The sequence below is a fragment of the Mizuhopecten yessoensis genome, unplaced genomic scaffold, assembly GCF_002113885.1.
Source record: "Mizuhopecten yessoensis strain PY_sf001 unplaced genomic scaffold, ASM211388v2 scaffold6361, whole genome shotgun sequence".
NCBI classification, from domain to species: domain Eukaryota; kingdom Metazoa; phylum Mollusca; class Bivalvia; order Pectinida; family Pectinidae; genus Mizuhopecten; species Mizuhopecten yessoensis.
In genome coordinates this window covers 665450-688669 of record NW_018406511.1, presented here as the reverse complement: position 1 = coordinate 688669, position 23220 = coordinate 665450, and the positions used below count along the sequence as shown (strand labels likewise).

Genomic DNA, 23220 nt, shown 5'->3' with positions numbered 1-23220 from the left:
TATCTGTAACTTCTTAAAAGAAACCCCGAAAACATGTCAAAACATTATTTCGACGACTACAAACGATACAAGACCAACATAAGACACTATTGACAACACTGGATTCTTGCTATTTTTATTACTTGTAAAAGGATTTGTTTTTAAATTTGATATTTATATTTGTTTTGGGTTTGAAAGTTACACATTAAGCGTACAGAGAGCTCGTCGTGTCTGTCCCTGTACCGGCTAATATACTTTGCGAACAAATTTAATGTCCATTTCACTTTTAGTAGAGAGTGGCCATATCGGCTGGATCTACGTTTTTATAGAACAGGCAAATTGAAATATAACCTTGCTGACACGTCCTATCCTTGATCACATTCGATTGACGTGGATGGTAAATGATTGGTAGCGACACTGAAGTATACCGATATGTTATCGGACATTGATCATACGTAAACAGAAACTGCCCAAATGCGTACTTGTTATGATGTATAGTAGTCACGTGACGACGTGTATATACGGTCGCTAGATGAATAGAAATCAGGGTAAAGTATGTCTTTAGTTGCTTTAAACAACCTTTGCTGTTGATGTTTGTGATGCTTTTTTAACCAATTCTAAAGATAAATTTCGAAGTAAAGGTGAAGTAAACAAAATTAGTTTGTGTTAAGTTGTTATACATATCCTATAACTCTGTACCAGAATGTAGGATAATTCTAAATGAAATGGAATTCTAAGTGCGTCAAAATATGCATTTTAAAATTATTGCAGAGAACGACATCTCAAGATCCTGTCCCGATATGTAGGGTAGAAAACCCGAAGTTTTTATACGGCTCTCCTGCTAGTATTCATCGTTTCTCTATGTAGCTATATAAATGGAAACACGCTTTAACGAAAAATGGGTTTCATTCCGGAAACTTTATCAAGTAATGACGAAATTTCCAATCAAGATGTTTTTTATAGAGCAAATTACAGACTGTGTTATATCCAAAGAATTCATAGAAAAAGGTTTAATAAAATGTTTGTGTCGTTTTGGTATTATGTTATGATAAATGGAAACATGATCTCTCTTTCAAAGTCGAGTTAAAAAGGTACAATGGAATACATGTATCAATAGGTCATAATCTAATCCTTGAGTTTGTGTGCAAAGTTTCCTCAATATAGCTGGAAATTAGTGGATCTTATGTTACTATCAGTGACAAATGAAATTGAAGAGGCTACATGTAGATTGTGTGCGAAAACTACCATAGATATTGTTTCAAATTTACTTATTGAGTGTCCAGTGTTGCAACTTACACACGATGTTGTCCTTGATAAGGTTGTAAATATAGTTAATGTCTAAGATTATGTAAAGTTTTCATTTCTTGAGGACAATACCCAAACGAATTTTCTATTGGGAAGTCGTGCGTCCGTCGATATGAGTTGCTGCTCTCCGACATGAAGTCAAGACTTCAAATTGCAAGTGAATGTGACCTGATATGATTTAAACTAAATAGTGTTATTTGGAAATCTCTATCCAGAAGAAATAAATAATATGTCTGTCTGTCTGTCTGTCTGTCTGTCTGCCATTGATTACTAGCTGGGATGAATATTTACTGTGTTTTTATGGTTCACGCCATCAACACGATCCTACACTTGTAAGTTTGAGGTTTAAGGTTATGTGGTGACATGCGCACTAACACCATGTGCACACCCACGTATTTATATACGTTATATATCCGTACCTGATACTCAGAGTCATGATAGTCATGGCCTCGTCATTAAACCTGGGGCTGTTCCTGTTTATGGTTTTGATGGTGTCCATTTCGGCAGAGTCATTTGAAAGTAAGTACTAAATCCAAATTTACGGCGAATTATCATACAGAAAGTTTCATTAGTCTCTATTTATTAAATATTCAAGTACAATTTGTAGTGATTGAGGGTATACAAATTTAGAGTGATTGAGGTTATTAACAATTGTACTGTTTAAGGTATAAAACAAAATCAATGATACATTAAATAGATACATAATCTGCAACCGAAAGTAATCAAATTTATTTCAGTTGTTAATCTGTGTAATGAATCTATCGATCTACTTATAAGCTAGGATACGTGTGTTGTATTGCTGGTAAAAATGATCTACGTCCGTGTGTATCGCTAGAACTGGTAGAATTAATATTTTTATAATTGGATAAATATAATACAGGGATCACTTGCATATTTTATATTGATTTGGTTTTATATTTGACTAATATTTACAGGAAAACAAGAAAAAGCAGAAATGTCTAGGCTTATCAAACGACTCCTCGTTCACCTGCAAGGTAAGACTCTTTATTTCACACAAATAAAGTTTTCAGATTCAGTGCTGCCATTCCGCAGCTAAAACCACACTAACGTTGTTGTGTTCAGTTACCCTGCGAATGACATACAAAAAATAACTAATTATGCTCCTACAACCGACATATCGCTGAAAGAGATTTGGTGATGTAAAGTATGTTTGTTTATAAAAAAATGTAAAGCACGTATAATTATTATCAAGTGTGAAATATGTATGTTTATTACAATTGTATCAGGTGTAAAATATGTATGCTTATTATCGAGTGTGAAATAGGTATGTTTGTAATCAGATGTGAAGCACGTATAATTATTATCAAGTGTAAAATATATATGTTTGTTATCGAGTGTAAAATAGGTATGTTTATTATCGAGTGTAAAATATGTATGTGTATTATCAGGTATAAAATATGTGTGTTTATTATCAGGTGTAAAATATGTGAGTGTAGTATCAGGTGTTAAATATGTATATTTATTATAAGGTGTGAAATATGTATGTTTATTATCAGGTATAAAATTTATATGTTTATTATCAGGTGTAAAATATGTATGTGTATTATCATGTGTAAAATATGTATGTTTGTTATCAAGTGTAAAATATGTGTGTTTGATATCAGGTGTAAAATATGTCTGTTTATTATCAGGGGTAAAATATATATGCTTATTATCAGGTGTAAAATATGTATGTTTGTTATCAAGTGTAAAATATGTGTGTTTGATATCAGGTGTAAAATATGTCTGTTTATTATCAGGGGTAAAATATATATGCTTATTATCAGGTGTAAAATATGTATGTTTGTTATCAAGTGTAAAATATGTGTGTTTGATATCAGGTGTAAAATATGTCTGTTTATTTTCAGGGGTAAAATATATATGCTTATTATCAGGTGTAAAATATGTATGTTTGTTATCAGGTGTAAAATATGTGTGTTTATTATCAGGTGTAAAATATGTGTGTTTATTATCAGGTGTGAAATATGTATGTTTATTATCAGGTGTAAAATATGTATGTTTATTATCAGGAGGAAAATATGTGTTTTTGTTATCAAGTGTAAAATATGTATGTGTGTTATCTAGTGTAAAATATGTGTGTTTGTTATCAAGTGTAAAATATGTGTGTTTTCTATCAAGTGTAAAATATGCGTGTTTGTTATCAAGTGTAAAATATGTGTGTTTGTTATCAAGTGTAAAATATGTGTGTTTGTTATCAAGTGTAAAATATGTATGTTTATTATCAAGTGTAAAATATGGATGTTTATTATCAGGTGTAAAATATGGATGTTTATTATCAAGTGTAAAATATGGATGTTTATTATCAGGTGTGAGATATGTGTGTTTATTATCAAGTGTAAAATATGTATGTTTATTATCAGGTGTAAAATATGGATGTTTATTATCAAGTGTTAAATATATATGTTTATTATCAGGTGTAAAATATGTGTGTTTATTATCAGGTGTAAAATATGTGTGTTTGTTATCAAGTGTAAAATATGTATGTGTGTTATCTAGTGTAAAATATGTGTTTGTTATCAAGTGTAAAATATGTGTGTTTGTTATCAAGTGTAAAATATGTGAGTTTGTTATCAAGTGTAAAATATGGAGGTTTATTATCAGGTGTAAAATATGGATGTTTGTTATCAGGTGTAAAATATGGATGTTTATTATCAGGTGTAAAATATGTGTGCTTATTATCAAGTGTAAAATATGTATGTTTGTTATCAGGTGTAAAATATGTATGTTTGTTATCAAGTGTAAAATATGTATGTTTATTATCAGGTGTAAAATATGGATGTTTATTATCAGGTGTAAACTATGGATGTTTATTATCAGGTGTAAAATATGTGTGTTTATTATCAGGTGTAAAATACAGTTGTGTGACCGCACAACGCACCAATAATAGCATGCGCACATCGTGCATGCATCGTGCACCCACCGTCCGCACATGGTGTGCGATTTCACAATATTTCGTCCCGTTTCGCGCTTCTCTCAACTGTGCGATTTGGTACAATTTGTTGATCAATATTACGGAATGAAAAACATATACGGAAGGCTCGTATGCAATAATGTACACTGAATATATTATTTTCTCATCGCAAGAATTATGTACAGTTTTACAATGCGTGTTACACAATATTACAGTGACCATTAAAACTGTCAGGAATAGGTTTGGCTACAGGTTAATAACAATTTGATGAGTGACCGGAGTTTTACCTAGCCTGTGCCTGACACAAGGAGCTGATGTATGATACCGTATGACTGTTATGAAAACACAACTGGACGTTTAGTATATGTTAGTTGCATACGGTTTGGTCTAAAGCTCCCCTTCATTTTTCATTGATTCACGTCAACGAGTACTACGGTCCATGTACGTTCCTGTACAAAGTTGCTATGGTTACCTCTATAGTAGACCAATTCCATATTTGTTGTAAATTTACATGTGTCGATTAAGGTCGTTTAAAAAACACAGAAAACAACATTTCTAAATGTAAGAAAGTTTAGAGATAGAAAGATAAGCTTAAAGATGAAGCTAGAATATAGAAACATGTTTGTAAAATTAAGTTTATTTGATTAAACCCGAAACCGTTTATAGTAAATAAAGTAATTCCTCAATTTACACCAACCACGATAGTTATCGCACTACGATCGTCCATCGTCCGCACATTTGTGCGCAAGCAATGATCGTTCGCACATCGTGCGCACATCGTTCACACATCATATGCACACCGCACATCGTGTAACGTTGTGCGATCCCACAACTGTATGTATGTTTATTATCAGATATAAAATATGTATGTTTATTATGTAGATTGGATAATAAAACAAGAAAAGAGAAGAACATTGTGGCATTGACAGTCCCTGTCTGTCAGTTAGATCTTGTATAGATAACGAGACTATGACTGGACAAATAATATGAAAACAAGATGGCTGCTCTGTGTTTTACGACGTAAGGGGTAGCGGAGTGCTTGGTCGAGTATCACTATGTTATCTATACGATTGGCTATCTTTCATATAATACTATTGAATAAGTATAATTTTATGGTAAATGATGAGTCAAATTGTTGTTTATGTCTGCAGATCCCACTGGAAGTGAAGAAGAAATGAACCATTACGTCAGAAAAATACAGAACAGAAAATCAAGGATCGACAAGAAGCAAGGTTAGTATTTTATGGATATGTCCGAGCATGTTTTGGCGGGAACTTTATGGTTGATACAGTTAAGCTAGGAAATACACTTATATTGTAATACAATAACAAACTAGCAGACCGCAAGTTAACTTATCAAAATATGCATTTTATTGGGAAATGAAAAGTGTAATTAAGTCTTGTTGGTTTGCAAGATTTCTTTGCAAATGTAAACACGAAGAGAAGGATACGTGATTGCACCTACACAATTTGGTAATAAATACAGTTTGTAAACAAGGTATAGTACAGCTGGTGACAGCTAGTGATACGGTGATGCTGGGGATGAGACAGGTACTGAGTACAGTTTGTAAACAAGTCACAGTACAGCTGGTGTCAACTAGTGATACGGTGATGCTAGGGATCAGACAGGTAATAAGTACAGTCTGTAAACAAGGCACAGTACAGCTGGTGACAACAAGTGATACGGTGATACTAGGGATCAGACAGGTAATAAGTACAGTTTGTAAACAAGGCACAGTACATGTACAGCTGGTGTCAACTAGCTATATAGTGATACGGTGATGCTAGGGATCAGACAGGTAATAAGTACAGTTTGTAAACAAGGCACAGTACAGCTGGTGTCATTTAGTGATACGGTTATACTAGGGATCAGACAGGTAATAAGTACAATTTGTAAACCAGGCCCAGTACAGCTGGTGTCAACTAGTGATACGGTGATGATAGGGATCAGACAGGTAATAAGTACTGTTTGTAAACAAGGCACAGTACAGCTGGTGTCATCTAGTGATACGGTGATACTAGGGATCAGACAGGTAATAAGTACAATTTGTAAACAAGGCACAGTACAGCTGGTGACAACTAGTGATATGGTGATGCTAGGGATCAGACAGGTAATAAGTACAGTTTGTAAACAAGACACAGTACAGCTGGTGTCATCTAGTGATACGGTGCTGCTAGGGATCAGACAGGTAATATGTACAGTTTGTAAACAAGGCCCAGTAAAGCTGGTGTCAACTAGTGATACGGTGATACTAGGGATCAGACAGGTAATAAGTACTGTTTGTAAACAAGGCACAGTACAGCTGATGGCAACTAGTGATACGGTGATACTAGGGATCAGACACGTAATATGTACAGTTTGTAAACAAGGCCCAGTACAGCTGGTGTCATCTAGTAATACGGTGATGCTAGGGATCATACAGGTAATAAGTACAGTTTGAAAACAAGGCACAGTACAGCTGTAGTCAACTAGTGATATGGTGATGTTCGGGATCAGACAGGTAATAAGTATAGTTTGTAAACAAGGCACACTACAGCTAATGGCAACTAGTGATACGATGATACTAGGGATCAGACAGGTAAGGAGTACAGTTTGTAAACAAGGCCCAGTACAGCTGGTGTCATCTAGTGATACGGTGATACTAGGGATCAGACACGTAATAAGTACAGTTTGTAAACAAAGCCCAGTACAGCTGGTGTCAGCTAGTGATACGGTGATGCTAGGCATCATACAGGTAATAAGTACAGTTTGCAAACAAAGCACAGTACAGCTGGTGTCATCTAGTAATACGGTGATGCTAGGGATCATACAGGTAATAAGCACAGTTTGTAAACAAGGCACACTACAGCTAATGGCAACTAGTGATACGGTGATGATAGGGATCAGACAGGTAATAAGTACAGTTTGTAAACAAAGCACAGTACAGCTGGTGTCAGCTAGTGATACGGTGATGCTAGGGATCATACAGGTAATAAGTACAGTTTGTAAACAAGGCACAGTACAGCTGGTGTCAACTAGTGATATGGTGATGCTAGGGATCAGACAGGTAATATGTACAGTTTGTAAACAAGGCCCAGTACAGCTGGTGTCAACTAGTGATACGGTGATGCTATGGATCAGACAGATAATATGTACAGTTTGTAAACAAGGCACCGTACAGCTGGTGAGAACTAGTGATACGGTGATGCTAGGGATTAGAGAGGTGGAAATGCAAATCGTTTTATCCAACGTTTGAAACAGAAACGGATGTGCGTAAAGGCTTTTGTTTATACATGTATAAATTTAAAAAATGTTTCAGAGTACTGATAAGTAACGTGTTTATAATAAGCCTTACCACTACTCAAAAAAGATAATTATAGCTATCAATGTTTCGTCAAACTCGGGGACACACTCGTGATTGCACCTACTGTGTGAGTAGATACAATCCAGGGTGTATAGTAATAGGCTGAATCGATCAGAGGAGCTACAGTTTTCGTTTACGTTGTTAACTTTTCTTTTAAATACGGCCTTTCATTTGTCGGACAGATTAAACTGCTTTTTCTATTCAAAGAATATGCTTTATGCATCTTTTGTTCGCGTGTCCACGACTTATTCGAAAATACTATAAAACTAAATTAAATTAAAACAAGCATATGGCTTAATCATCTCGAGAACAGAAAAATAAATGTTGTTTCCCCAATTTAACCCTTTTGAAAATTAAGAATCAATTACTTTGGTGCATTGCCTATCCCGTACCCACCCCGACCTATATGTCGTTATCCCAGCCTATTGTGGAGATCCTAGGTTGATATGGAGAGGGGTACGGAAATGTTCATACTTATAATAACCTCCAAATGTATTCATAAAGGATATGTCGTGAAAGAAAGAAAGTTTAAAACATTTGTACATTATACTAGATTGATATTTAATGATATGGTGTGCTCAGAACGACTTTAAGTACCAAACGATTTTATATTGATGTGCTTAGACGGAATATTTAAGCGTTAATTAACAGGCCAAAGTTAGTGGTTCTAGTGTCAGGTCTATCGGATACTCCTTGTTTATTGATAAACATCATTTATATGCTCAGAGTCAGGCGAATACTGAGATATATTACAGTTGAAAAGTGTGAGTAAAAACTTGTAAGTTTTCTGTGCATCAGTTACTTTTTGCTATCGTGAAGGTTCTTCCTTAATAAATTTGCATTGATTGATTGCATTTTCTTGATAAAACGTTAGGAAAGTGGATTTCTGTTCTTATGTGTTTCTGTTTGCAAACCTCATATTACCCAAGATCTGTTGTTTATGGGAAACATTTACAAAAAACGACTTAATATTTCGTGCCAATAATTGTAAGTTTACCTTGATATTACGAATCACAAAACATTCCTGTCCATAAGATGTTGTTTTGTCTGTTTCGTTCATTATTTATAAAATACGTTTCCTTTTAATTTTGAAGAGTCACACTTGTGTTTCGTGTTTAGTATCTGTTTTACAAGCTCTATAGTATAGTCATTGCCTATTAGTCGTCGGCTATTCTCTATAGTATAGTCATTGTCTATGAGTCGTCGGCTATTCTCTATAGTATAGTCATTGTCTATTAGTCATCGGCTATTCTCTATAGTATAGTCATTGTCTGCTAGTCGTCGGCTATTCTCTATAACATAGTCATTGTATATTAGTCGTCGGCTATTCTCTATAATATAGTCATTGTCTATTGGTCGTCGGCTATTCTCTATAGTATAGTCATTGTCTGTTAGTCGTCGGCTATTCTCTATAACATAGTCATTGTCTATTAGTCGTCGGCTATTCTCTATAATATATTCATTGTCTATTAGTCGACGGCTATTTTTCTATAATATAGTCATTGTCTTTTAGTCGTCGGCTATTCTCTATAGTATAGTCATTGTCTGTTAGTCGTCGGCTTTTCTCTATAATATAGTCATTGTATATTAGTCGACGGCTATTCTCTATAGTATAGTCATTATCTATTAGTAGTCGGCTATTCTCTATAGTATAGTCATTGTCTATTAGTCATCGGCTATTCTCTATAGTATAGTCATTGTCTATTAGTCGTCGGTCTATAGTATATTCATTGTCTATTAGTCGTCGGTCTATAGTATACGTATATTCATTGTCTATTAGTCGTCGGTCTATAGTATAGTCATTGTCTATTAGTCGTCGGCTATTCTCTATAATATAGTCATTGTCTATTAGTCCTTGGCTCTATAGTATAGTCATTGTCGATTAGTCCTCGGCTCTATAGTATAGGCATTGTCTATTAGTCGTCGGCGATTCTCTATAGTATAGTCATTATCTATTAGTAGACGGCTATTCTCTATAGTATAGTAATTGTCTATTAGTCCTCGGCTATTCTCTATAGTATAGCCATTAGCTATTAGTAGTCGGCTATTCTATATAGTATAGTCATTGTCTATGAGTCGTCGGTCTATAGTATAGTCCTTTTCTATTAGTCGTCGGCTATTCTCTATAGTATAGTCATTGTCTATTGGATTAGTCGTCGGCTATTTACAAGCTCTATAGTATAGTCATTGTTTATTATTTAACCACCTTATGTACCGTTTATTCAGACTATTCAATACTAACAATTTAAACGGTGTCATATACGGAGTGAGCACACTGGATGCACATAATGACAATGTCAGAGACTTGTTGTTTCCATAATGAAGTACTCAACAGTAAGTGGTCAACCCTACGATCCGACACTAATACAGTACAGATGAAGAGCTGCCAAGAAATGTTTTGTAAATGAGATCCTGATATTATATTTACAGTTTTTTCTCCGTCTACTGTTCCCACAAGCACAGACCAGACAGCCATTTTCAGGAAATTACACAACAAGAAAAGGAATAATCACCGACCAATAGGTACGTACTGACTAAGGCACTGATTGATAGTTGACTTTTACATGTAGTCTAAAGGTATTCCCCTGTCAATAGCCCTCAAAAACATCAACCTGAATACAATTTTCAAACTGAAAGCCAACACCTACATATATAATCTAAACATAAATACCTTCTAATAAAACACACACAGACCTGGGTAAACTAAATCAGATTAAAAATTATATGTATTGGACAAGGATGTTAATCCTACAGTGTAGACAATATGATGTCAAATTTTCGGGGCAATCCGCTCCTTTATCGAGACACAGAAAAAATCCACCCAAAACAAATGCATTATATAAAAAACAATATTAGAAAAATAATAGGATATACATCGTTGTTCGCACACGCGATGGTCAACGATGTGGTCAGTGAAAATTCTGCCTCAGGCTTACGCTAGCCGAGGGGCTTATTGTTGCCAAAATATTAGCTTTAACATAATTATTATATTTCCAATAAGAATATTTTTTGTGTATTTTTTTTGTGTATCGATAAAGGAGGGGATTGCTCCGAAAATTTGACAACATCATATTGTCTACACTGTAAGAATTACTTCCTTGGCCCATATACAATTCCAAGTCATTGCAAGGATCCAGTGTTATTCCGAAAGCTACCGTTTATATGACTACTTTGCTCCATATACATGTATATAGATGCGACACCAATATGGAATCGGATGTGATTCTTTTGGATTTTCTGTAAAACATAGTCTTGATTTGTTCCGTTTGCTCATAAAATTATGGCGGATTACTGCAGCAGCCACCTATTGAAATATATCAATGTACAATAATTCGTTCCTGCCTGGATAAGTTTGTTTAAAAGCGTGTCATCAAGGAAAAGTTTAAAGTAAATTGGATAGTGAAAGTTTTTTTGATATGCTTGAAAAAAATATAACCAGTTACAGAACATGACATTAAAAGGTAAGCAAAGAACGTCATGGTGTATGTCATTGTGAAATCTGTTTTGTAGGCTGTCGTTTTTCATACTGTTTTCGAGATGAACAGGACAAATTGCAATACATTCACATTTTTCTTTAGCAAAGTACAAAAATGTGACGGAGCTGTTTATTAAAATATACAGTGAAAAACGGTCATGGATTGACGAGGTTGTGTCAGCCAATCAGCTGGTATATTTAAACTTCGTCATGTTGGAGCAACAAAATGTTTGATCAACTTTTTTGTGATTTCATTAAATAATGATATTCGGTTCAGGATATCGTAAAAAAAGCTTCAAAATTGCATATGAGCTTAGAACAAATGAAATTCCTAAACTGTTGCGGTCAGCGTATTGTTTTTTCGTTTGTTATTGTTATACATTGTGTGCCCCTTACCCTTACTCTATAGAATTAAAATGTGATGCGTGTCTGTTACCGTTAAATTAATATCGTTATTCAAAGTGCAATGTACCTGAAACATTATACCTATGATAATTTCGCTTTTTGAAATTTGTAGATGGGACTCTGTTCCGTTTACTTTAAAATATGTTTATTCAGCAATGAACACGGTCTGAAAAGACATACAAAGAAGTGGTAAATTGCACAATAATAATTAAATTAAATATTAAATATAGAAACTAATCATAACATACAATCCTCTAATTTGTATTAAAAATAACCATACCAAAGCATTGTAGTACTGATAAAAATGTATTTACTCTGCTGTGGAACTCTCTACGAAAGGAGATAGAAAAAGAAAAGGAAACTATTTATCCTTAATGCGAACCAGATTTGAATAACACGGTAGAACGGTATATCCTTTTAAACATTTCAATGATAGGTTAGTGTGAGTCTGTCTTCTTAAGTTGCTTAATATATCGCCTCGTTCTTTTGATATTGAGTTGTTCAAAATGATGTCAGGAAGCTATGTTATGCTCTCTCAAGAAATGAACTTATATTTGAAGTTCATTAGATTCAATGTATATATTTTTTATTCAACAGTTTTTTAAGAGGTTCTGACATCCAATGACGGTCCCGGTAGAGAGAAGTCATAGACCTTCCCTTGTTGACCATTTCACCAATCCACATCTCATCGACTGCCCTATCCAACCGCACGGAACATTCAAAACATATTCACCGTTAAAAACTTCGTCATGTATAGAACGTATTTTTAAAATGTCTTCTAAAATTAAATATCCACGATTTTTTAAAAAAATAATTCTTGCATTGGTTCAATTGATCTATTTCATAATTGTATCGGTGTATGTTTTGCACTATTAAACGTCTATGCAACTTGTATAGTGTTTGTGTAATCATGTATCAGAAGGACCGATTCCGTCTTTGCGTATTGCAGAGTTATCTTCTCTTGTGAGCAGGTATTGATTGTTACGTCATTGGTTTGTGAGAGTAACGGCATCAATTTTTGAGAAAACGACCTAATTTTCTCAAACAAACCAATGACTTAACAATCATACGTGCTCAAAAGAGAAGATAACTCTGCAATACGCAAAGACGGAATACACAATGATAAAACAAAGAGAGCCCAATCAAGTCAAACATGTTAGTACCATTATCACACAGTGCTCGTTACTACTGATTAACGTGTTCATCAAAAATCATACATTGAAGAGTTATTTGTTCACAATTCGTACATATACATTTGATAACACAAATAAAGGTCAACATTAAACACAAAGTAAAATATAGGGTAGAGTCCCGGTTCTAAAAGAAAACCTTCCAATTCTACACTTTACCAATGTTGATATCCAGAAATTATAGATACACAGGTCATCGGACCAAATACTTTCTAAAGTATACTTTTTTTTTCTCGTGGCAGTTTGTGAAATCCAAAAAAATTCTACAAAGAAGCGGATGTTAGTTCAAAATAATAACTTATATACGAAGTTGGAAAGTACGATAACCTAAACACAAATGCATTCTTACTTATCAATAAACATGACAATGTATTTTTCAATTTTTCATTTTACTTTCTTAAACAGTAAGATATGAGCTGAAACGCTCATGGTGTTTACATGTCAAGACACAAATCTTTGCTAGCTTCCTTTAGACCAAAATAGAAATAAGCCTCCCGGTAAAGTAGATATATTCAGAGGATGTATGTTGAAGGGAACATCATTTTTCACAGGTAAGCAAATACATTTGTTAACCTAAGGAAAAGATCAAGATATTGTTTTACGACAAATTGGACATACAATCTGGTTTTAAATTGAGAAAGAAAGATAGCTGGATGGAACGATGTTTTATTTGGAAAAAAACCACACATGAAATCAAATACAATTTTCAATATTATTTCATAAAGTAGAAGAAACAATTGCTGTAGAAGAAAACGTAAACTGCATTATTTTTGTCAGTAAAATATCGCAGAGCGCATAAAATAGATTTTCCGAAAACTATATACACACATATATATACTGTATGAAAGGAAAGTAAGTGTTAAGGACGCTTCCTTATCTTATGACAACAAAAGCAGGGTGAGTTTCGTGTAACAGGAAAGTGAATATGAACTGGGTCAAATTAAAGGGAAGTAACTTTATGTTAAATAACAAAGAGGCTTTCTCTACCTTTGTGGTACAGTGGTCACGGTACCTTTAAATCTTACAATATTCTGGGAAGAATGGTGCATTATAACTTGATTTATCATTTCATCCTGTTCACTGACCTTATTGGACACACCTGTTCACTGACCTTATTGGACACACCTGTTCACTGACCTTATTGGACACACCTGTTCACTGACCTGCTCATGCGTCAACCAAGCGATTTAACATGACATGTTGTCAGAACACAAATACTTTCTTGGATAATTTTGATAAGAATGGGATTAGAAAGCATTTGTACACAATTCACATTTAGAAATCATTAGATCACTGGATGGATTGACATTGTATTGGCAATGCTATGAGGCCGGCTACACTTTGTTTGTTTGGACGGATTTATCATGAACAACGTAAAGGGGAAAGCTCAATGTGCAGGGAACGAAACGTTCAAATAACGAGAAAGTTCTAACTACACAACTATAACAGATCACGCGATTATGCATTTAGATATGAAAAAGTTAGATCAGTGAATAATACGAGTCACCCTTAATAAAACAGGAATTATTAAGCACGCGACATGGAGAGAAATGATTTGATCAAATGACCATGAGAAATCTAACTTACTACGTGTCAACACACACAAAAGAAAAACACTGCAAAAGGCGGTTTCTAACGACAATATCAAAACTGAGTGGTCTGAGCGTTTATGAAATGTCGAATATCTCGTATCTTTTGTCTTGGCATTCCTGAATCTGATGACTGCATGGGTTGTTTTCGTCTGGTTGTATTGCGGCTTCCATTAGTATTAGACGATCGTCTCTCATTCTTGCGTTGACCTACCAACACATACACGGAGTGAATGCTAATGCAGAGCGAAATCATACAGCATATGTATTAAATGTCCTTATAAGATGGCGTTATAATCAAAGATTAAGGAATGAATTATTTTCGTATGCATTAGATTTCATTTATGATGAAAGCCTGTGCGACTACTTAAACAGAAATTAACAATACTGAATGAACATTATTAAATGCGCCTTTGATTTACATAAATGTTTCAAAACTGACGAATCTTATTGAAGATGCACTTGAACCAACCTTACACACTCATGTATATTTGTATTCACAGAGTACTTACGAGCATCAGAACCATTTCTTGATTTCGATGTTTTATCGCTGTGAAACAAATATAAAGTAAATTCATACAATATAATTTTGCAGTGAATTGTAACAAGCTGGCGATAGGATTTTACAGGAAGATGATATGCATACCAATATACCTTCAAATAGTTAACTAAGTTTAACTAATGAAAAATTAAATACTTTTGAATGTGTTAATTGTGGAACATTTTGGAGACTAATAACCCATATATATATAATCTAATAAAGCGTAAATTTTAGAATTTGATGATGTTTAATACTACAGTTACAAATAAGCCTTGTTTGATTGATATCGCTGTTTTGACGTGCCAGTCGAATAAGCCAAAGTGTAGTTGGTCGGTAGAAATGACTAACATTTGTTTTAAATATCCAAATGACACACCGTCCTTACCCCTTTCTCTGAAATGTTTCCTTGAGACCGTCCCTCCAAAACTTGAGGAGCTCATACTTGTTGATAAGGTAACCTATAAGACACATTGAACCAAAGCTAGCCAAACAAAATGACGTCAACCAGGCGACATTCTTTGTGTCCTCAATAAACGTTAGGTACCGGTCGTCAGAATCTGTGACTTGACCGGTTGTTGTAGTGTAGTCAGGAATGATAATAGTAACCAGGGACGTGTCTGAAACCGACAAGGTTGGATGTTGTACAGTTCATTTGTCTAAAAAGGTTATACTGTTTGGCACAATGGAATGTGATTCATTGATATTCTTATCGGTTTTAGAAAGAACTCAATTATGTTTCTGTTTCGGCGTTCCTTTGTGTATTACGTCCGTGATTTCGTCTGTTGTTGTTGCCTTCTTCAGGCTTTGATTAGATCTTGACCCGCCATGTCGATCTGGGTCAAATGCAATTGGGGCTACTGACAACAAAACGGCAAGGTGCAAAAATTGGCAAAACTGAACCATCAGTTTTTAATTCACAATAAGAAATAGAATATTGCCTACTGAGATTATGATGACGACTGTAAATTTGTCCATAGTTTCCATCAATATGCATCTTCGGAAACCCGTTGTTTATAGTCGACATCAATACAAACATTGTCCCGCTTATTGTATATTTTTTGTTTCAATGGGTATACGGAAACAATACAGTACTGCCTATATAGATTGCTATCTAGGAACATTTTAATAGTTCATAAGCGGCCTTCTAGCAGTCCTGATATACTGATCTTAATGTATACGGTGAAACTATTCATATCTCCGATAGGTTTTGAATTGTAATACATTGTACAAATTATATTTGAAAGTTGAATATCAAATAAAATTACGTAACAAATAGGGATTGAACGGCATTTTTTTATTTTTCATACCGGGCATGAGAATTTGAAAAACGCCGTTCAATCAATATATTAACATTTTTTTTAAAAATTTAGAACAATCGTTTAATTTAATTTACTTGTCATCAATTTTTGAGAAAACGACGTAATTTTCTCATACAAACTAATGACGTAACAATCAATACCTGCTCACAAGAGAAAATAACTCTGCGATACGCAAATAAGGAATAGGCATGGCCAGGTAACAAGTATTACATACGATGGCTGATATTATCAGTTTCGATGTAAACTGAATGGACATGCAGATTAAATATGAATGTAAAAAATGATATATAACATGAGTGTGACGTAAGGTAGGAAATATTAAAGAATAAGATTGAGATAAATATTGACGAAATAACGAACCATGGTTTCCATCTGTGTCTGTAGCGGTGACCGTCACGTCATGAACTGATCCACTCCCAAGTGCAGAAAGGTCCTGCACAGCAAATAATGAACCCGTTCCAGATACCCCGAAATAGTTTGTGCTTAGCAGAGTCTGATTAATAGTGAAAGTCACTGCTCCTGTAAAATGACATCATTTCATTAGTTAATTCTTTAATATTAGTTTACTGTCCGATATCGAATGTCAACAAAAATGATAAAAGACACAGGAATCACGTCATTAATTCCCTTTCAGGATCCCGGACTCACTGCAAGCAAATCACTATGGAATTCGACATAAACATAGTAACTTGCCCTTAATTTCATTCCATATACATGTAACTGTAGCTTGACTGAGCCAATGTACTACCGTCTACAGAGATAGTACATTAGGTTAGAGCAACAAGGCAATAATCGGAGGTATTTTTCGAGTCATGGTCAATCAGTGGGTTTTATCAGAACACTGTTGTTGTTTTTGTTTACCGCATCTTTTTTGTTTTTTTTCCATTAAAGTAGCAACTATGTTGGGTTATTTTTCAAAAATAATCTCTCAAAGCTGAAGCAGTAAAATCCCCCCAAAGCATTGTGATGTGAAAGTCGTCTTTGTATTTTTAAATGGTCTGCACACGAACTTGTAATACAATACCATATAAAATGTGAGCATATCCTTTTAGGAAGAATAAAACCATCACAATTTCACAATAACAAAGTGATTGTTGTTACTCTTGCTGAGCTTAAACGTAGCAATTGATTTCAAATGTAACTTTATACGAGGGTGACTAGTAAAAGTCCGAAGACTTCCATTCGGAGATATCCACCATGTACAGGTGATATGCTGATATTAAGTGTTTTTGAATTGTAGATCAACCAACCACATTAGTATACTACACTTATTGTTTAACGTTGACCATATCGTAACGCAAAACATTAAATAACCCGAGTACATACCGTAAAGTGTGGAATAATCAGCATCTGTCGCGCTTACTGTTCCAATAACAGCACCAGATTTTGCAGACACACTAGACGTAAAACTGTAGATTTCATTATCAAATATTGGGCTGTTATCATTGATATCATTGATGGTGACGATTAATGTAGCCGTTCCTGTCAATTCGCCATCATCAGCACTCACAATACAACTGATTGTCGATGACGAGCCGGCTAGGTCGAGGTCGTAGGCCGCGTAAAATGTTATCTCCCCTGTTGACGAATTGATCAAGAACTGATAACAGTCGATGCTATAATTGATGGAGTCCAAATCCGGATCGGTGACACCGTACGAAGGTGTGCCCAAACTTGTTCCTCTCTGTAACAAAGAAACCAAGAACAGGACGATCATGACTCTATGTAATATCAAAGTACGTCGTTTCTTATTCTTTGAAATCCAGGTAAGTTTAAAGTTTGATATTCTCTTATTCTACTTCCAATGTCTCGATTTTTCGTTAAAAGATGGTCCCATTTGGTACAATCAAACATTTTATAATAGATTTTTTTTTACATCTCCAGCAAACACGTAGGCATGCACACATAGGGAGATATTAGTCAGGTGACATAGGGCTAGTAGTTGGCGCACGATAAGGCAGCTCCTGCAAATTCCTCAAAATTGTATTCATTAAGGTATATGCTAATTGTATTAATTGTATATCTATGTACTGTAAAGCGCGTTAGAGTGGCTTATGTTAGCTAGATAGGGCGCTATATCAAATGTTGTATATTATTGTTATCAATATACAATCCAATACGATATACACATACCACGATTTTCAGTTTTCTATTTTCATATTGCCACTGTTGATAAATTTGCGCATTATGGATAATTAATAAAAAAACGTTGTTAGTTGTCTGGCATGATGATGTGTTATTTTTCGTACATAGTGTAAGACTTAGGATTTCAGTATTTCTCTCTGGTCCGACTAGAGAAATTGTAAGCGAGATCACAAAAATATAACCCCGCTTTGATTGCAATATCAAAAAATTAAGGGCCGTAACTTTTGGAAAAAAATGAAATCACAAATTCCTTTTAAAATGCAAATTGACATATTATGCACTTTAACTTCCTCTTACAAGGTGTCCGAGCAGACAGTTTAAAGAACGATAACTTCGGGAAAAAACATGTTGAATTGTAAATTCTTTTATCTTCGTGCATATCTGTGCACGACTTTTATGGCGTCAAGTAACAAAACACGTGTCAAAATGCTGTTAGTGAGGAGTTGCGGTTACAATGGTGCTGGAACAGAACATTTCAAGGCCAATAACTCCAGGTAAAAAGAAGTCGAATAGCACACCCCTGTTATCGTACGCACTTCAATTAGATGTACGTTTTCTTTGTCAAGTTATAAAAAAATCCAACATACTGTTAGGAGGAGTTACGCTTACAAGTACTCTCTCTTCACTTACAATGTTACTGGGGCAGATATTTAAGTTTTAAGGCCATCACTAAATAAATCCCGTTCTTCTTCCACATGAAACTAGGATGAAGTATCTGTGCTATGTTGCAAAAAAAAACAACACCTACCAACACACAGGAGATGCCCTTACAAGAATCATGGACAGACGGACCAAACGGACAGGGTGATTCCTATATGAACCCAACCCAAACTTCGGTTGCAGGGGTTTAATTAAATACTTTACTTACTACTTCCTCCTCAATCGCAGACAGGTAATATGCTATACTAGAGAAGCTTGGAGCCTCGTTCTCATTCTGTATGATGACGTAAAGCGGCTCAGTGTCGCTCGCCTGCCCGTCAGACACAGTCACCGCAATATTAAAGTAAACATCCGTCTGTGTATCGTAATCAATCGAAAGCGTGGTAGTAATTACACCATCTAAATAGACAAATGAACATCATGAGACAATTTCAGGAAGTTGAAATCAATGATAGGGGAAATCTGTTTTGTTTATATAGAGTAAATATAATTGAATAAAAAGATAAATCTATACCACAGCATTATCACACGAAAGTAATAGGAACTGGAGGTCAACGTGAAGACATAAACAGACCACAAGAGAAACTGAGGAAACGAGAATGTAAGGAGAGACCCTATAAACCAACACTGATAACTGACATCAAACACCAGGTGCTCCGGTCGAGTAATTCGTTTATTCACGTGACACGTGCTTAGTATTCTTATAATATGGCTAGTATTCTTACCTAACGAGGTAAACATTTTTGTCCATTCTTAATATAAAAACAAAATTGCATCACGACGTTCATTGAATTCGTAGCGATTGAACAATACAAAAACTTTCGTCATCGTTCACTTTTATTAACCTACGAAATGTACTTTAGTCATGATGCATATTCAACAAATATCTTTCTCAGTTTAAATAAACACTGCGATATATTTGAATTGCCTATCTACTATCTTGGTAAACATACGCAAAAACCATAAACGTTTACTGTAGTTTTTTCGTGGAAGTAAAAAGATGCACGTTTTATAGACAGTGCAACATCATTACAGTAAGGTACATCCATATCTGATATACATTGTCATTGTATCACCAAAGTACAGTTGTAGGATCGCACGACATTACATGATGTGCGCACGATAAAACTAGGCGATAATAGCGGGCGTACAAGTGCGCGGCGGAAGCTATCGCACAGATGTTCGATAGGTATCGTTGCTGATCTATATTATAGAATGGCCTGTGAATAAATACGGTTTCATAATTAACTTATAATCTTTTCTGATTTACGTATGTACATGGTACATGTAATGTATTTAACAAACAGTAATGTACATATCACGTACCACAGTTGTTTTGAAATATAATGTTATGTACATGTACAGATAAAACCTTAGCAAAGCTGATAGTTATCGTCAAGTTGTGCGGACGTTATTATCGCAGTTTTCCATCATGCGTTCACCGCACATCGTGTACCGTTGTGTAGTCCCACCACTGTACATCAACTGTGAATACCTGTTACTTAGTGACATCATTGGTCTCATTGAAGACGTTTTTTCGCCTGATATAAAGTTACTTTTATATGTGCCGTGCAAATATTTGTTCATAATGCCATAATTATACAGTATATAATTTGTAATATATAGTTGGCGTTGTTCTACATATTCATATTCGTTTGATATACAATTTCGCCGAATCCACCTTATGCAGTTGTTATTCTGGACAAAAGATATAGTCCACATCTTATCACTTAATATTCAATTATGTTTGTTATATTCCAGTTTTAACGATATTGAAGCAGCAAAGGTCAAATGAAGACAGTCTAAAAATAAAACTTGTGTGCTCAATAAATTCATTCTAAATATCTCAAAAAAAGAATATAAGCAGTATACTCGTTACTACACCGGAATGACTTACTTGAATCGATTGTGAACAGGGTTTGTCCCGAGCTGGGCGTGACCAACAGCGAGTAGACAAGCGTCTGGGAGGTGTCTACGTCACCCGAGACGACGGTAAACACGGCGGTTCCCACAGGCTGGTTCTCCAACACAGATATGTTACTGGGAAAAGGAAGGTTCGTTATAACAGGGTCCGCGTTTATATCTACAGAATAAAAAGAATATCGAAGCGTAAACAAAAACGTTAATCCATTTCAAAATCGATGCAGCTACGGTTAAAAATGACAAAAGGGGATTTATACGATGAAAGTTCATGTCCAAGCAATTTCACGTTCTCAAAATAAATATTTAAACATTTAAACGATAACTTCCTGGAAGTGTTTGATTATTGTCTCCCAAACTGTAACACCGAAAGAGAAAAATATGTAAAATACAGATTGTCTGATTAAAGGTCCATTGTATATAGTTGTCTATATATCCAGGTGTTGCCCGATTCCCGCTAGAGTGCGCTCACACACTCGGTCATGGACATCATCATCATCATCACCATCATCAACATCAACATCATCATCATCATCATCACCATCATCAACATCAACATCATCATCATCATCATCATCATCATCATACATGAGCAATAACGCATCATCATCATCATATCATCTATACACTTTTACCAGCAAAATAATAAAATGTATACACATAAACGTACATCATCATCACAATCACAATCTATATATGACGAGCATCTCCATCATCATCATATATGCATAATGTCAATCATCATCTATATCAAAACATACACTCAATCGTATACACACACCAACACACACACACACACACACACACACACACACATAAGAGACAGAAATAGAATCATAAGGTCAAAAGAAAAGAAAATTAATTTGTTGTCAAAAAATGATGAACAGTTCTATACTAAAACCACTGTAGTCTTGCATTTTTTGTTATTCTAAAAGGCGTTTTATAAGTATCTTTCCAATCAAAACCAATCAAATCTAACATTTCTTCCCATTTTCTCCTTATGTAGAAATAGTATATTTTTTTTACCATAAGGTTATAAAAATCTTTTATTCCTATTACTCTTTTTATGAAAATTTCAGCATTACAGGATATGATAGGGTATACAATGACATCCTTCTTACAATCAATTTTATCTTAATATTTCCTTATTGTAGATAATTCACCATGATATCGAAGAAAATTAGTATCAACCTGATAAATTTGAACAAATTATTGAAATGTGTAAAAAGTACAAGTCTCAATGTCATTTATTAAATCATACATTATAGTCACCCTCTTATTATATCATGTCTTGAAAAATATTGATTTCCCCCCCAATAATCACACTCCTAGTATACCATAATTGCATTTTCTAGATACAACTTTCATTCATTTTTTTCAACCGCTCCCTTTCATTAAACCCTCTCCATGCTTTAAAGACATCTTTCCAGAAAAAATTGTGTATTTATTCAGATATGTTGAAATGTAATCACTTCCACAATGAGATAGCATATGTAAATTGATATGTGTTGATATAGCTTGCCACTTGCCTGACTTCTGATATAATCTTCGTATCTACCCTAATTTTAAGGAATCCATGAATTACCTTATATTTACTATTTTAAGACCCCCTTCAGAATAATTATGAAATATAACATCTCTCTATATTTTATCTGTTTTACTATTCCATAAAAAGTTAAAGAGAATATTATTTAATTGATTCAGAATATATGAACTTCGGGATTTGGCAATGCAAGTAAATGTTGAAGTTGTGACATCATTAAAGATTTTATCAGATGGATTCTACCTATATGAGTAAGTGATCTTCTGTTCCATGTTTTGATAAGTGCTTTTAGTTTAATTAACTTATTATCAAAATTAAATTTTGGAATTTCATGAAGATTGACACAGAATCATGGATTGTCCACTGCGAGTTTAGATTAGGTAAAAATGTATCTTCACTCTGTATTTTGCTCCCTATTCAAACCACCTGGGTTTTGTCTAAATAAGATATTTTAGCGAAAGTTTCAATTCTGCTATAGATTCTTTTAAAGACCTTTCAGAACCATCTAAAATGAGAGAAGTATCATTTGCATACTGAAATATAAGGATTGGACTATTATTTTATGTCTATTATTTCAATACAACAACCTCTGTTTATGTTTATGGTTACTGATCTAACGTTGGTGTCTTACCCAGCATCTAATAGCAGAACCAAAATTAAAATAGTTTAATACTTTCCATGAGACTGTGTCAATTGCTTTCTCAAAAACTACCATTAATGACATACTTGTAATATATCTTTCTTTTGCATATTGCATAATGTCATAAACTAATCAGATATTTTCCCTATATAAAGGCATGAAAGACATCTTGTTTGATATTCACTAATTAATTTATCCAAAACTGTGCTAATTCTACCTGCTATCGGTCCGGAC

At 34.4% G+C, this 23220-nt stretch overlaps 2 protein-coding genes across 2 annotated transcripts in view; one reads left to right on the top strand and one right to left on the bottom strand.

The window, feature by feature from the left end:
- Window positions 1–1688: 1688 nt before the first annotated feature.
- Window positions 1689–12335, top strand: LOC110451997. Its single transcript, XM_021500237.1, has 5 exons — window positions 1689–1803; window positions 2220–2279; window positions 5368–5448; window positions 9990–10082; window positions 12037–12335. Exons 1-5 carry the CDS (start codon window positions 1719–1721, stop codon window positions 12042–12044), a joined length of 327 nt encoding a protein of 108 aa, XP_021355912.1. The 5' UTR covers window positions 1689–1718; the 3' UTR covers window positions 12045–12335.
- A 1014-nt stretch (window positions 12336–13349) lies between these two features.
- LOC110451987 (cadherin-23-like) overlaps window positions 13350–23220 on the bottom strand; it is a 35868-nt gene continuing 25997 nt past the window's right edge. The window contains exons 14-20 of the mRNA XM_021500227.1: window positions 20781–20966; window positions 19092–19282; window positions 17405–17762; window positions 16250–16597; window positions 15145–15376; window positions 14731–14768; window positions 13350–14428 (exon numbers count right to left, since the gene is read on the bottom strand). Of these exons, the coding sequence (XP_021355902.1) occupies window positions 14274–14428; window positions 14731–14768; window positions 15145–15376; window positions 16250–16597; window positions 17405–17762; window positions 19092–19282; window positions 20781–20966 (1508 nt within the window). The 3' untranslated portion in view covers window positions 13350–14273. The remainder of the gene's footprint in view (window positions 14429–14730; window positions 14769–15144; window positions 15377–16249; window positions 16598–17404; window positions 17763–19091; window positions 19283–20780; window positions 20967–23220) is intronic.